The 14,036-nt window shown below is 37.9% G+C and overlaps 1 protein-coding gene and 2 long non-coding RNA genes across 3 annotated transcripts; 1 reads left to right on the forward strand and 2 right to left on the reverse strand.

Moving 5' to 3' along the window:
• Positions 1-3,995: 3,995 nt before the first annotated feature.
• LOC122347909 (serine/threonine-protein kinase pim-2-like) lies at positions 3,996-4,954 on the reverse strand (the record flags this gene model as incomplete). Its single annotated transcript, XM_043243165.1, is given in 5 exon segments — positions 3,996-4,007; positions 4,108-4,196; positions 4,306-4,482; positions 4,575-4,704; positions 4,706-4,954. Coding segments are annotated over 5 exon segments (657 nt in total), but the record flags the coding sequence as incomplete, so codon positions are not given.
• A 6-nt stretch (positions 4,955-4,960) lies between these two features.
• On the reverse strand, positions 4,961-6,196 carry LOC122349771. The gene is made up of 4 exons (XR_006251496.1): positions 6,023-6,196; positions 5,655-5,834; positions 5,412-5,471; positions 4,961-5,328 (listed from the first exon to the last, which is right to left on the reverse strand). It is a non-coding gene; the product is annotated as an uncharacterized LOC122349771 (long non-coding RNA).
• A 2,468-nt stretch (positions 6,197-8,664) lies between these two features.
• Positions 8,665-9,494, forward strand: LOC122347854. The gene is made up of 3 exons (XR_006251252.1): positions 8,665-8,880; positions 8,976-9,106; positions 9,211-9,494. It is a non-coding gene; the product is annotated as an uncharacterized LOC122347854 (long non-coding RNA).
• Positions 9,495-14,036: the final 4,542 nt, after the last annotated feature.

Genomic DNA, 14,036 nt, shown 5'->3' on the forward strand with positions numbered 1-14,036 from the left:
TGGTATTTCACAAAGTTGGTAACTGCACTGGTGACACTTGGTGACGAGGGCTATATACAGTATACTTCAAATTGATCAGGTAAACTCTGAAATGGATCAATTGATAAATGATCTCAAGCTAAACTTAAATTAATAGCCTGCATATACTTTTCTTCCCGGATTGTCTCCTGTTCTTTACTATGTTCAATTTATTTATATATATATTTATGATGATAAATATTGCTGTAGTTATGTCGTTATTGATTTTTTTTTTTTTTTCCCCACCTCATTCAGGCATGCCGGAGTATACAGGAACACCTTGAGATGGAAGAGAATCGTCAGCCATACATTCTTGCCTCAGGGAGCAGCAAAGAAATCATCAGCAAGTTCTTCATTGTGGTGGATAAAAAGGTCATCCCTTGTCAGGCATCTTCACTAGCCGCAATTGATGAACTCTTCCAAGGTCCATTTTGTTTTCAGCGTCAGTTATGATTTTGAATGAGGAATGTATTTGTTGGCATCATGTATGGAATCAGAGTTTGTCAAACATCTCCATGCCTTCAATGTTGTTGCACAAGAGAACAGTCTTGTACTCAAAAAAACTGAAGAGTTGTATTTCTACAAGCCATTTGATTTACAAATGTCCTATGGCAACGACAGTCTATTGTACATAGTTTTGGACTGTTATATTTAAGGCACTGACTTGATGGCTTAATGTTTTGTGGTGGAATAAAGTTTTAAAGGGAGTTAAATAGTGATGTTTATTTCAGTAAATGTATTATTTTCTGATAGTGTAATGGATAGAGACCATTAACAAGAGGAGAAAAAAAAAAGGCAACATCCTTTAGTGTTTCATTTTGTTACTAAAAAGGTGTACTATCAGCACCAGGATGGTGTAATCTATGACTCCGATAAGGTTGAGGAGACCGTAGTTTCCATTTTTCCATAGTGTTAGTCCAACACCGGAAGAGTGTAGAATTTTGACACTCCCAGTGTTTGCTACAAAGCTGCACTCAACTCTACAACAGTGTTGTTATTTTCATTGCTGTTAATATTTTACTCTCTCGGTGTTCATTGTAACACTGTGTTGGTGTTGTAAGAAGCAACACTTTTAAAAGTGTTGAGTTAACACTTTGTGGGTGGTTCCCATATGTACACTTTGAAAGTGTTGAACACTATTGGTGTTGATTTCCGGATTTCAAAATTTACTGTGCAAAATATTCAGATTCCATAAATAATATCGGTGTGGAGAAAACGCTTGTATATGAGGGGCAAGAACATCCGTTTATGAAAATGAGAAAGTTTGATAGGGATCTTTGAAACATTACAATTGCAAAGCAGTAGAAAATTCAGGCCACCAACTTTAGAGAAAATATAGTCGGGGATAATATTCCAGAGTGAAGAGGGACCTTTGAGAAACATTTTGTTGTTTAATGTAGTAAAGTCCCACTTACCCCTGTTTTGCTGGATTCATTAATACTGATTTCCTAACATAATGTGTTTTATTTTTCCAAACCAAGTTGTTTAACATGCTATCAACCCTTTTTAATGTTCCTTCCTTCCCCTGCGAAGATCTGAACTGGAGTTTTCTCATCGCGCCAACCGACAGGTAAGCTCTTTTAAGTAATGTAATGAAACACAATTTGAATATTTTGTGTGACTGAATGTGTTGTATTTTGATGCAGTTGGTGTATGTAGTTTTGTTGGTTTATTTGGGAAATGCCGATTATTTTTATTGGTGTTATGGGTTTATACGCTATATTAGAAAATAAGCTAAATTACCTTGTAATTTACAATTGTAAATTGGTTACCTTGTATGACCAATTCTGATTAGAAAAACAGAGGTGACCATGCAACCTATTGCAACAGAATTTCACAGAATACTTAACATTTCACACTTTAATCTGTGTAATACTCTCTCACATTTTACAGACTATGCTGGTTAAGGTGAAACTTGGAGATGCTGTGTTTTGTAAGATCAAGACTATTGCTGTGAAAGATGACAATGTACTGTTATGTGGAATACTGATGGAAACCCTCTGTTTTGAGAACCATTTCCATGCATTTACAGTCAGACTGCATCCAGACAGAGTTTTAAAAGTAGTGAATGTTAATGAGCTGTTCTTTTCAGGTGAAATATGGCACAACAGATTCTGTACTGCATATAGTGCCCTATTATCATTTTATGCAGATGTGATGTTTTTAAGATGTCATGTATGTGTTGAAGCCTGACAGTGTTTTAATAAATGTTTAGTTAATGAAGCAGTTTTTTTTTTTTTTTTTCTATTAAGAAAACGATGTAAGCGCTGACTTTGTCAATATTTCACTCTCTGGTTAAAGTGCACTGTAGTTAATTTTTTAACTACTTAATGAATGGGATATCTTGTAGTGTTAAATTGCAGTAACACTACAAAGTGTTGAGCAGTGTTAATTTTTTACTCCAATCGCAGTTAATTTTACTCTGAAAATCGGACACTTTTAAGGGTCATTTTATCACCAAATCTGAGTGGGACCAAATACACTCGGGTCCAGTGTTGAATTTAACTCTTAAAGAGTTGTTTTAACACCAAAATCTCTTATTGATGAGGCTCTTTGCAACCATGAGTTAAACTTCTTTTGAGTTTTCGCTATTAAAGTGTCAATTGAATTTACTTCCTGTTATTTTATCTTCATTAATTAGAATTCCTAAGTATGTAACTTGATCTTTCACTGGGATGTTGCGTATAGAGCCCCCCATTTTGTTGCTGTTCAGACTTCGCTACTTGCTTCGCTATCCTTGCGTATTGTATTCGTTCTGATGTTTGTCACTTGCCAGCGTGAGTATTGTTTTTGGTTCCTTCCCCCACACTGTAAATCATCAAGCGTTATGTGTTATGATGGACAGGTAAGGACGTCACGTGTATATAGTTCCTGTTTATTTCAGTTCAGTTTGTCCGATCTCGTTATATTCAGTTTGTTTGTAGAAGATTAAAACTGTTAATGTCACATTCTCGTCGAGTGCTCCTTCCTTGAAACACACCGTGACACAGGTCTATTAATGGGGAAAAAACTTTGGATGTAGTCAAGCTGTAAAAACTGTGCTCATTTATGGCTGGGACGTGGTGCTTCTGTTAATCGTGGTAATGTCACTACTGAGCAGCAACTACATGAAATTTTGATGTGATGTTTTCTGTGTTTCTATTCAATTTTTGTCATTTTTATTATGCCTACATTTAATCATGTTTGGCTCCTGTTCCAAAGATGCAGCACTGGTGATTTAACTGTGACCTTAAGCAGGGATTTCATATACGGAAAGAAAACCTTTGGAATCACCTGAATTACCAATATAAATATATAAAACTCTTTGAGCATTTCAAAATAAATATATAGTTGGCATCACAAAAGGAATACATACATTTTCAGCTTTATAATCAAGTCAGTTGTACTGAAATTTGTGGAAGTGGCTAATGTCGTAATGTGTGTACAATGTATGTGTTGTCAACCGACATGGCATACACAGTTTTGATTCAATTCAACTCCAATCCAAAATTCTGTCAAGCTAACATGGGATGTGTTTTTGTGTGAAGTGTACATGAGTTATGTCATTTTGACATTTCTGAATATTTCTGTACATTCTACACTGATTGTTTGTGTCATGGATGACTGTAGTGCTGAATAAATGTATTTTCTTTTGATTTTATTCATTTTTATTTTTTTTTTTGCATTTGGTAATATAACACATTGAATACATGTCTTAATACAACTACAAATATCTTAATACTTAACATCGAAATAAAACGATTATAATATCATACTTATATCTACTTGCTCTATTCTTATACTTCTGTACATTTTTTTTTTTTTTTTCATTTTTTTTTTTAGAATATATTATACTTATGTAACTGTTACTATATCATACTTTATCTCGGATAATATTTTAAAACAATTGTCTTAACACATATTTATCTAACACAAATTCTAAATATAAATGATGCCACTTCAAGGTGCCAGGCACTTCTAGACGGGCAGGAGTTTTCTTACTCCACGACCTGAAACAAAAACATAAATCAGTGTTATTTATCTTAATACATGACATTTGGAGCAAATATGAAAAAGAAAACAACATTTAGCAAATTCTAATCTTGGTACCATAAACCAGTCATGGAGCTGCATATCCTCCAGAAGAAGTCTCTGCTGGGGATCCGGCTGCAGACAATCACAAATCATCTGGCAGCATTCTGGTCAAAAAGTTGAGAGATGATTATGAAACTTGTATGTTCCACTTTTTTATATCACGTTTCTAAATAGCATACTTTCATATTTGGTCATCTTTGATGAAGATCTTACCTTTTGACAGATCAGTTTTGGACCACGTATTCTTGCTGATCTCTTGCAGGTCTTCGTCGTCTGGATAATAACCACACACCATGACGAACAGCAGGATCCCTAAAGACCAAACCGTCGCCGGCTTTGCATGGTAGCTGCCGTTGATACTGAACTCCGGTGGACAGAATATTTCTGTACCTGGAAGAAAGGGGTTTGGATATTTAATGCATTTCTACAGCTAGGTGTGTTTCCGGGAGCTAAACGACCTGCTAGCAAATCGTAAAACTTACCACTGAAGGTCACATAGTCAGTGTCCTTCATGAGCTCGCCGCATCCAAAGTCGATCAACTTAACCTCCAATGTGTCTGGGTTCACCAGGAGGTTTTCCAGTTTTATGTCTCTATGGAAGACCCCGCGCGCAGCAGCAAATGTTAGCGGCCTGAAGGACCTGCCACATAAAATGTTGTGCTTGCCCCTCTCTGAGCCTTTGACGGACCTTCACGAAACTAAACAGGCTCATGCTAGGCATGGGTCGCTCCAAGACCATGACATAGTAGTCCGGGTTGTCCTGCCAATCCAGGAGTTTGATTATGTATGGAACGCTGGGGTCCTCATTGGCCAAGAGTGTAAGGCCAATCTCCAAGGGAGGCGACTGGGATGGCCAGGCTAAAAGAAAGCATGATGTTTAGTTGAAGGTGGTTTCTTAGATTTCACATGATATAAGACGCTAGAAACCGAAAACAACGACTGAGAAGCAACATTATAGAGAGCACAAGCTATTCACAATTCTGATATATGGCATATCTGGAGTCTTTTCGGCAATCTTCACAGCCACCTGTTCAAACAAAGCTAGAACAGTCAATTATCTGGTGCACAGAGATCATTCCAGTCACCAATACCAAACAAGTATGGAAGGTTTCATAGGTAAAAAAAAGAAAAAAAATCAAACCTTAAGGCCATCCGTGCAGCGAGTCGCTGCATACACACAGCCACCGCCTCCTTTACCCAGCTGGGGCCCAAATTCGTATTGCCAGAATACGTGATCTATTTATAAGACAAACAAATGCAGTTAGCAAAAATACGCATTCTATCATTTCTACTAATATTCATATATTTAATATTCGTACTGTCGTCTTGCTCCTCCACTTCATTGTCTTCAGTGCAATTATCCTGCAGACAAATCTGATCTAAAGAGGGGAACACGAGTAATATGAATAAAATATTGCACACTCAAATTACAGTATACCTTTTAATTACATTACATGAATGTGTTTCTGAATCAAGATTTTTACTGTCAGGCTTGGCAATGAGGCCTACTAAATCCCTTCACCGGGAAAGTGAGAATGGGGTTATAATGTCAGTAAACTTACCCTTGGCCAGCTCTTCCACTTTGTCCTCTTCATTCAAACTAGCTGGAATGTTGACATCCAGTTGTTGGGGGACGTCCGGCTCCAGCAGTTTCTCTATAGCAGGGAGGACTTCAGAGACTGGAGGGTCTTGATGATCATGGATCTCGACAACAACACATCCCTGTTGTAGAGAAGTCTGACCTACAGATGGAATATTAATCACGAAGTGGAAAAAATGCTCAGTAACAATTATGGACGATTTAGACAGTGCTATCTTAAGTATGTGAACAAGTGATTTTTTTTTTCAATTGTACACAAAAACATCAAAACATTCCCTAATTAAAGAATCTCCCTTGAATCAAAACTTCAATCATCGTCTGTGATTTTACCATCATTAAGTCTCCGATACAATGCCGCCTCCTTCTGGCAGACTTCCTCAGCCTTGGCCAGGTTGTATTTCCCAGCTTTTCGGCGGAAAAAGTGAAGAAGGCGACATCCCCAGAACTTTGGTCTCCCTGCCTCTTCTCTCCCTATCTCATCGGCAGCAGCACCAGGCGTCTCATCGTGAGGATGAGGATGGCGTTCCGGCCTGACGGGGGAGTATTTGAGCAGCACACAGGGGTCGGGTTCGTGTGCACGCTCCCCTTTAAACGCTTTCTTTAGTTTTGAAAACAGTCCCATTACAACAGGTTGTTTTTTTCCACTCAGCGAAACACTACACTAAAACTTCAACAACAAAATGAGTTCTAAAATTCGAATCCTTTAAATAGTAGGGCGACACGTTCTAAAAGTTCGGTGACGTCACTGAAGTCACGCGCTGATTTTTTTTTTTTTTTTTTAAATAATAAATATATAATATTATATAATAATAATAAATATAATATAATAATAAAATAATACCACTACTAACAAAAGAATATACATTCAGATTTGCCTGGGTTAACAAAAAAAAAAAAAAAAAAAAAAAAAAAACCCATAAAACAATGAGTGTACATCTTAAGACACAAAGGATGAATACAGTTTTATACACAGATTATAGTTTCCATATATTTGTCCAAATAAATTTTAACTGAGGTTTAGAGCCAGTAAACTTTTGTTTATGAATATGAAATTTAGCTAACAGAAACCACAAATGAATTCTCTAATATTTCCCTGTATTTTCTTTTGAGTAGTCATATGTTCCAAAGAAAGCATCTCTTAAACAAAAATAAAAGTCACTCACAAAATAAGATTGGATGAATGCTAAAAAATGTGATGAAAATGTTTCTGTGTAGGTGCACAGCCAAAACAAACGAATGAAGTCTTCTTCAGATGAATCACAAAAACTGCGCTTCACTTCAATATCGGACTTATATTTCTTAAGAAAGATCTAAGTAGGGTAACATTTGTGAATCAGCTTAAATGTTATTTCCTTTATTTTATTGGTAAGCAGATATTTATGAGGCAGAGTGCATACTTTCTCCCAAGGTGTATTCTCCACTTTAATTTTCCAGTATGGAATTACATAAGGGATTGTTGCTATCTCTTTCTGGAAGAGAGCTCAGATTTTCTAGTTATATTTTTGTTGGTCTACAGAGAAGCACACTTTCCGATCATCATCGTGTCAGTTAAAGACAGAGAGTTAGCGCATGGCCAGGGGGACGTGGTACCTATAGCAACAGAAAGGATACACCAGAAGGAATGGCATTGAAAACTACAGCATATTCATTGGCAGACACAGGAATATTATATTTCCGTAAGAAATCGGAATAGTTATAAAGTCTGCCTTGTGAGTTAAAGAGGTGTCCAACTTAAAAGAGAAAGTTATTTTGCGTCGTTTCAAGCGTTAACTCTCCTTTAGAGTTAACTAAGCCACACCCCAGTTTACGTACAAAACGTCTTGATTGAACCGGACCACATGCGGACAGACGCCATTTTACCTCTGTGCGAAGTGTGGTGGTAAGTCTGATATTTTAACTTCTTAATACATATTAATGAGAGAAATCATACAAGTTAATTCAAGTATTTATCATTTTTTAACCGTAGGCTTATCTTGTTCGATCAAAAATAACTTTATTAATGATTAACTATCATTACACAGCCAGCAGCGAGCTCTAACGTGATTTTTGTGACTTACCATATCATTCCACTGTACAAGTTAAATTATGTAAAACCTTTATTATGATTCGATTCGTGTTTCGTGGCGTCTCGCATATGGCTATTGCTTTTAATTTACTGTAACGTTAGTCATAAGCGCGTTCAGGAATATTATTTCCGATGCACATCCTCGGCTAATTCTACCACTGAAATTGATTATCATCAGACTAAAAAAAAAAAAATACAATTTTAATTCGAAGATTCCGCTTGGATTCCCTTCACCGTGCTTCTGTGAGACTAGGCCTTTAAGCACAAATTATGTTAATAAAAGGCTGTCCCCGTTATGTAACGTTCTTCATGGAAGGAAGGGTTTGCAGGCTTGCACGCTACGTCCGCGTGCAGCCCAATTTTAAAAATAATAAAAAAAAATATAATAAATAGAATTATTGTAAAAATAATTCCACCATGGCTGTGTAATTGTAGTAATTATTTGTAGATTAATATTTTAGGTCTCTAGTAATTGTTTGTAGACTAATATTTTAGGGCTCTGTATCCTGAAGTAAATTTCAGTTTGTTTTTCTGTTTCAGTTCTAAGCAAATTACTTTCTTTCGACTTACAAAACAGAAGTATGGTTTGGGAATTATCACCTTGTTTCTGTCACTCGAGAGATCCCAAGGGAGGAGTGGATATGTAAGTCATTATCTGTGATCAGAACTTGCACTATTGTTCTTTTGTTTTTTTTTTTTTTTTTTTTTTTTTTTTTTTTTAATGTTTTACTAAGATGTTGTCATTTTCAAGGGAGGGTAAGTTTTGAATTTTTTTTCTGAATTTCATTTTGTCAGGGACATTTTTATGATGGCCAAAAACACTGGATTCTTGTCGTGGCGCCTCAAGACCGTACAAAGGGGACAAAACCTGCAGATAAGGATGATCCAAAAACAGGGAAAGGGAGGCCCTCTGCTTGACAGACAGCTGTGCTACTATGAAGATCAGCTGGATAATGACCAAAGTCTAGAGGCCATCTCTTTGATGAATCATACAAGTGAAAGTGAGGTCATCATGCAGAAGATGAGGGCAACGCTTGAATACAGACAGCGCCTTGTCCATGATCCAGAGAGGTCCACCACTGTTCTTTCAGTTTTTCCTTGATTTCTGGATACTAAAGGATTGGTATGAACTTTCTTCTTTACATATTTAAAGCGAAACAATATGCTATATATTGAATGTTCTGTGGTCATTTCTTGACATGTTTTCTTCTGCTGTAGATTCTTCAAGACTTCACGCTCCTCTTTGGGTCTGAAACTGCTTCCAGACTTTTGGAAAGGTGGCCAACAGCTTTCAAAGCAATCATCTTCCAATCTGAACAGAGAAGGCAGTGAAGCCCAGGATTCTCCAGGTAGAGTTGTACAGAAGTAACTTTACTTTTAGTAAGGCTTTGCAGTTAAAATATACCAGACTTGTTGTATTGTAAACATTTAACATGTGTTCTGTGTTTTTCAGAATGGGACAGTGACATATCTTCCTTCCTTCCTTCCTTCTACTCCTGCATCTTTTATGACCCCAGGCTTCAGGAAGAAAGAAAACCCAAAAGATCAGTATCTCTCAGGCTGTTGACCAAGATGGCGCCGCGAATGGCAGCCTCAGTGCTTAGCTCTCAAGTGCTCGTATTGTTTTTGTTAGTTTTTCCTGTTTTTTGTTTATCAAACCCCATCGTTTTTACCAGGGAGGAACTGCTGAACATTCGGCAGACCACTCCACAAAACATTTCACCGGTTTTTGATTATTCCGACGTTTTGTTGAACATCGTAGTTCAGCCGCGCGCAGACGGGGAAACGGGCCGTCGCGCTTGTGAAACTCAGACAACGCGGACTCGAGCGCCGTTGCCCAGCTTTCACCTGGCGAACCTCCGCTCTCTACCCAACAAAATGGACAAACTTCTTCTGCTTACCCAGACTAATAGGGATTTGAATAGAACTCTGCTGCTCTGTGTTTCACGGAAACCTGGCTAAACGCTGCGATTCCAGACAACGCATTAAGTCTGCCGGGCTTTCAGCTGTTTAGAGCGGATCGCGCAGAATTAACGGGAAATCGCGCGCGGCGACGGAACGTGCTTTTACATCAAGGAAAGGTAGTGTACAGATGTAACTGTGTTAAAGAAGAAGATGTCTGCGCCGATGTAGAAGCGCTCTTCATTAACTGCAAGCCTTTCTACTCGCCGCGGGAGTTTTGCTCGTTTATTCTGGTGTGTGTTTACATCCCTCCGCAAGCGCACGTGAGCCTGGCTTTACAAAAACTCGTCGATCTGATCACAGAGACTGGGCAACAACACCCGGACTCTGTTTGAATCCTTCTCGGGGACTTTAAAAAGCCAACCTCTCACGCGAACTGCCAAAATTCAGACAGCACGTTACCTGTCCAACCAGCTAAACCTGTACTTGGGACTGTAAAAAGATGGACTAACGAAGCAGAGTGGGATTTACAAACCTGCTTCTCTCTCACTGATTGGACTGTCTTTGAAGCTGCTGCCACAGATCTGGACGAGCTCACAGAAACGGTAACATCATATATCAGTTTCTGTGAGGACATACTGTATGCATTCCTACCAGGACTTATTTAACATACAACAATGACAAACCATGGTTCACTGCTCAACTCAGTCAGCTCCGTCAAGCCAAAGAAGATGCTCGCGGGATTGGGGACAGAGCCTTGTATAAGCAGGCCAAGTACACACTAGAGAAGGAGATCAGAGCGCGAAGAGGAATTATTTGGAAAAGCTTCGCACTCAGTTCTCCTCTAGTGACACCGCTTCTGTGTGGAGAGGTCTGAAAGACATCACCAATTACAAGGCACCATCCCCCAGCACTGTGGCAAATCAACAACTGGCAGACGACCTGAACGAAGTTCTACTGCAGGTTTGAAAAGGAACCATTCTCACCTCCTGTAATCTCCCTCTCCCCACACCTGCCCTTCAACTCAGCTAAGATGACGTGTGCCAGGTCTTCAGGAAGAGCAAAAGAAGGCAGGCACCAGGCCCAGACGGTGTGACTCCAGCCTGTCTGAAAACCTGTGCTGACCAACTGGCCCCCATCTTCACTCAGATCTTCAACAGATCATTGGAGCTGTGTGTAGTACCTTCATGCTTCAAACGCTCCACCATCATCCCCATCCCAAAGAAACCCAAAATTAATGGACTTAATGATTTCAGACCCGTGGCTCTGACGTCTGTGGTCATGAAATCATTTGGAAAAACTGGTTTTGGGTTATCTGAAGGACTTTACAGGACCCTTACTGGACCCCCTGCAGTTTGCCTACAGAGCAAACAGGTCAGTGGACGTACTTGGCAATAAAGTGATTCTGATTCTGATCTTGTGGTATTTCACAAAGTTGGTAACTGCACTGGTGACACTTGGTGACGAGGGCTATATACAGTATACTTCAAATTGATCAGGTAAACTCTGAAATGGATCAATTGATAAATGATCTCAAGCTAAACTTAAATTAATAGCCTGCATATACTTTTCTTCCCGGATTGTCTCCTGTTCTTTACTATGTTCAATTTATTTATATATATATTTATGATGATAAATATTGCTGTAGTTATGTCGTTATTGTTATTTTTTTTTTTTTTTTCCCCACCTCATTCAGGCATGCCGGAGTATACAGGAACACCGTGAGATGGAAGAGAATCGTCAGCCATACATTCTTGCCTCAGGGAGCAGCAAAGAAATCATCAGCAAGTTCTTCATTGTGGTGGATAAAAAGGTCATCCCTTGTCAGGCATCTTCACTAGCCGCAATTGATGAACTCTTCCAAGGTCCATTTTGTTTTCAGCGTCAGTTATGATTTTGAATGAGGAATGTATTTGTTGGCATCATGTATGGAATCAGAGTTTGTCAAACATCTCCATGCCTTCAATGTTGTTGCACAAGAGAACAGTCTTGTACTCAAAAAAACTGAAGAGTTGTATTTCTACAAGCCATTTGATTTACAAATGTCCTATGGCAACGACAGTCTATTGTACATAGTTTTGGACTGTTATATTTAAGGCACTGACTTGATGGCTTAATGTTTTGTGGTGGAATAAAGTTTTAAAGGGAGTTAAATAGTGATGTTTATTTCAGTAAATGTATTATTTTCTGATAGTGTAATGGATAGAGACCATTAACAAGAGGAGAAAAAAAAGGCAACATCCTTTAGTGTTTCATTTTGTTACTAAAAAGGTGTACTATCAGCACCAGGATGGTGTAATCTATGACTCCGATAAGGTTGAGGAGACCGTAGTTTCCATTTTTCCATAGTGTTAGTCCAACACCGGAAGAGTGTAGAATTTTGACACTCCCAGTGTTTGCTACAAAGCTGCACTCAACTCTACAACAGTGTTGTTATTTTCATTGCTGTTAATATTTTACTCTCTCGGTGTTCATTGTAACACTGTGTTGGTGTTGTAAGAAGCAACACTTTTAAAAGTGTTGAGTTAACACTTTGTGGGTGGTTCCCATATGTACACTTTGAAAGTGTTGAACACTATTGGTGTTGATTTCCGGATTTCAAAATTTACTGTGCAAAATATTCAGATTCCATAAATAATATCGGTGTGGAGAAAACGCTTGTATATGAGGGGCAAGAACATCCGTTTATGAAAATGAGAAAGTTTGATAGGGATCTTTGAAACATTACAATTGCAAAGCAGTAGAAAATTCAGGCCACCAACTTTAGAGAAAATATAGTCGGGGATAATATTCCAGAGTGAAGAGGGACCTTTGAGAAACATTTTGTTGTTTAATGTAGTAAAGTCCCACTTACCCCTGTTTTGCTGGATTCATTAATACTGATTTCCTAACATAATGTGTTTTATTTTTCCAAACCAAGTTGTTTAACATGCTATCAACCCTTTTTAATGTTCCTTCCTTCCCCTGCGAAGATCTGAACTGGAGTTTTCTCATCGCGCCAACCAACCGACAGGTAAGCTCTTTTAAGTAATGTAATGAAACACAATTTGAATATTTTGTGTGACTGAATGTGCTAATGTGACTGCATGTGTTGTATTTTGATGCAGTTGGTGTATGTAGTTTTGTTGGTTTATTTGGGAAATGCCGATTATTTTTATTGGTGTTATGGGTTTATACGCTATATTAGAAAATAAGCTAAATTACCTTGTAATTTACAATTGTAAATTGGTTACCTTGTATGACCAATTCTGATTAGAAAAACAGAGGTGACCATGCAACCTATTGCAACAGAATTTCACAGAATACTTAACATTTCACACTTTAATCTGTGTAATACTCTCTCACATTTTACAGACTATGCTGGTTAAGGTGAAACTTGGAGATGCTGTGTTTTGTAAGATCAAGACTATTGCTGTGAAAGATGACAATGTACTGTTATGTGGAATACTGATGGAAACCCTCTGTTTTGAGAACCATTTCCATGCATTTACAGTCAGACTGCATCCAGACAGAGTTTTAAAAGTAGTGAATGTTAATGAGCTGTTCTTTTCAGGTGAAATATGGCACAACAGATTCTGTACTGCATATAGTGCCCTATTATCATTTTATGCAGATGTGATGTTTTTAAGATGTCATGTATGTGTTGAAGCCTGACAGTGTTTTAATAAATGTTTAGTTAATGAAGCAGTTTTTTTTTTTTTTTTTCTATTAAGAAAACGATGTAAGCGCTGACTTTGTCAATATTTCACTCTCTGGTTAAAGTGCACTGTAGTTAATTTTTAACTACTTAATGAATGGGATATCTTGTAGTGTTAAATTGCAGTAACACTACTAAGTGTTGAGCAGTGTTAATTTTTACTCCAATCGCAGTTAATTTTACTCTGAAAATCGGACACTTTTAAGGGTCATTTTATCACCAAATCTGAGTGGGACCAAATACACTCGGGTCCAGTGTTGAATTTAACTCTTAAAGAGTTGTTTTAACACCAAAATCTCTTATTGATGAGGCTCTTTGCAACCATGAGTTAAACTTCTTTTGAGTTTTCGCTATTAAAGTGTCAATTGAATTTACTTCCTGTTATTTTATCTTCATTAATTAGAATTCCTAAGTATGTAACTTGATCTTTCACTGGGATGTTGCGTATAGAGCCCCCATTTTGTTGCTGTTCGTATTCGCTACTTGCTTCGCTATCCTTTGTATTGTATTCGTTCTGATGTTTGTCACTTGCCAGCGTGAGTATTGTTTTTGGTTCCCTTCCCCCCACACTGTAAATCATCAAGCGTTATGTGTTATGATGGACAGGTAAGGACGTCACGTGTATATAGTTCCTGTTTATTTCAGTTCAGTTTGTCCGATCTCGTTATATTCAGTTTGTT

This window comes from Puntigrus tetrazona, chromosome 7 (genome assembly GCF_018831695.1).
Source record: "Puntigrus tetrazona isolate hp1 chromosome 7, ASM1883169v1, whole genome shotgun sequence".
NCBI lineage: Eukaryota > Metazoa > Chordata > Actinopteri > Cypriniformes > Cyprinidae > Puntigrus > Puntigrus tetrazona.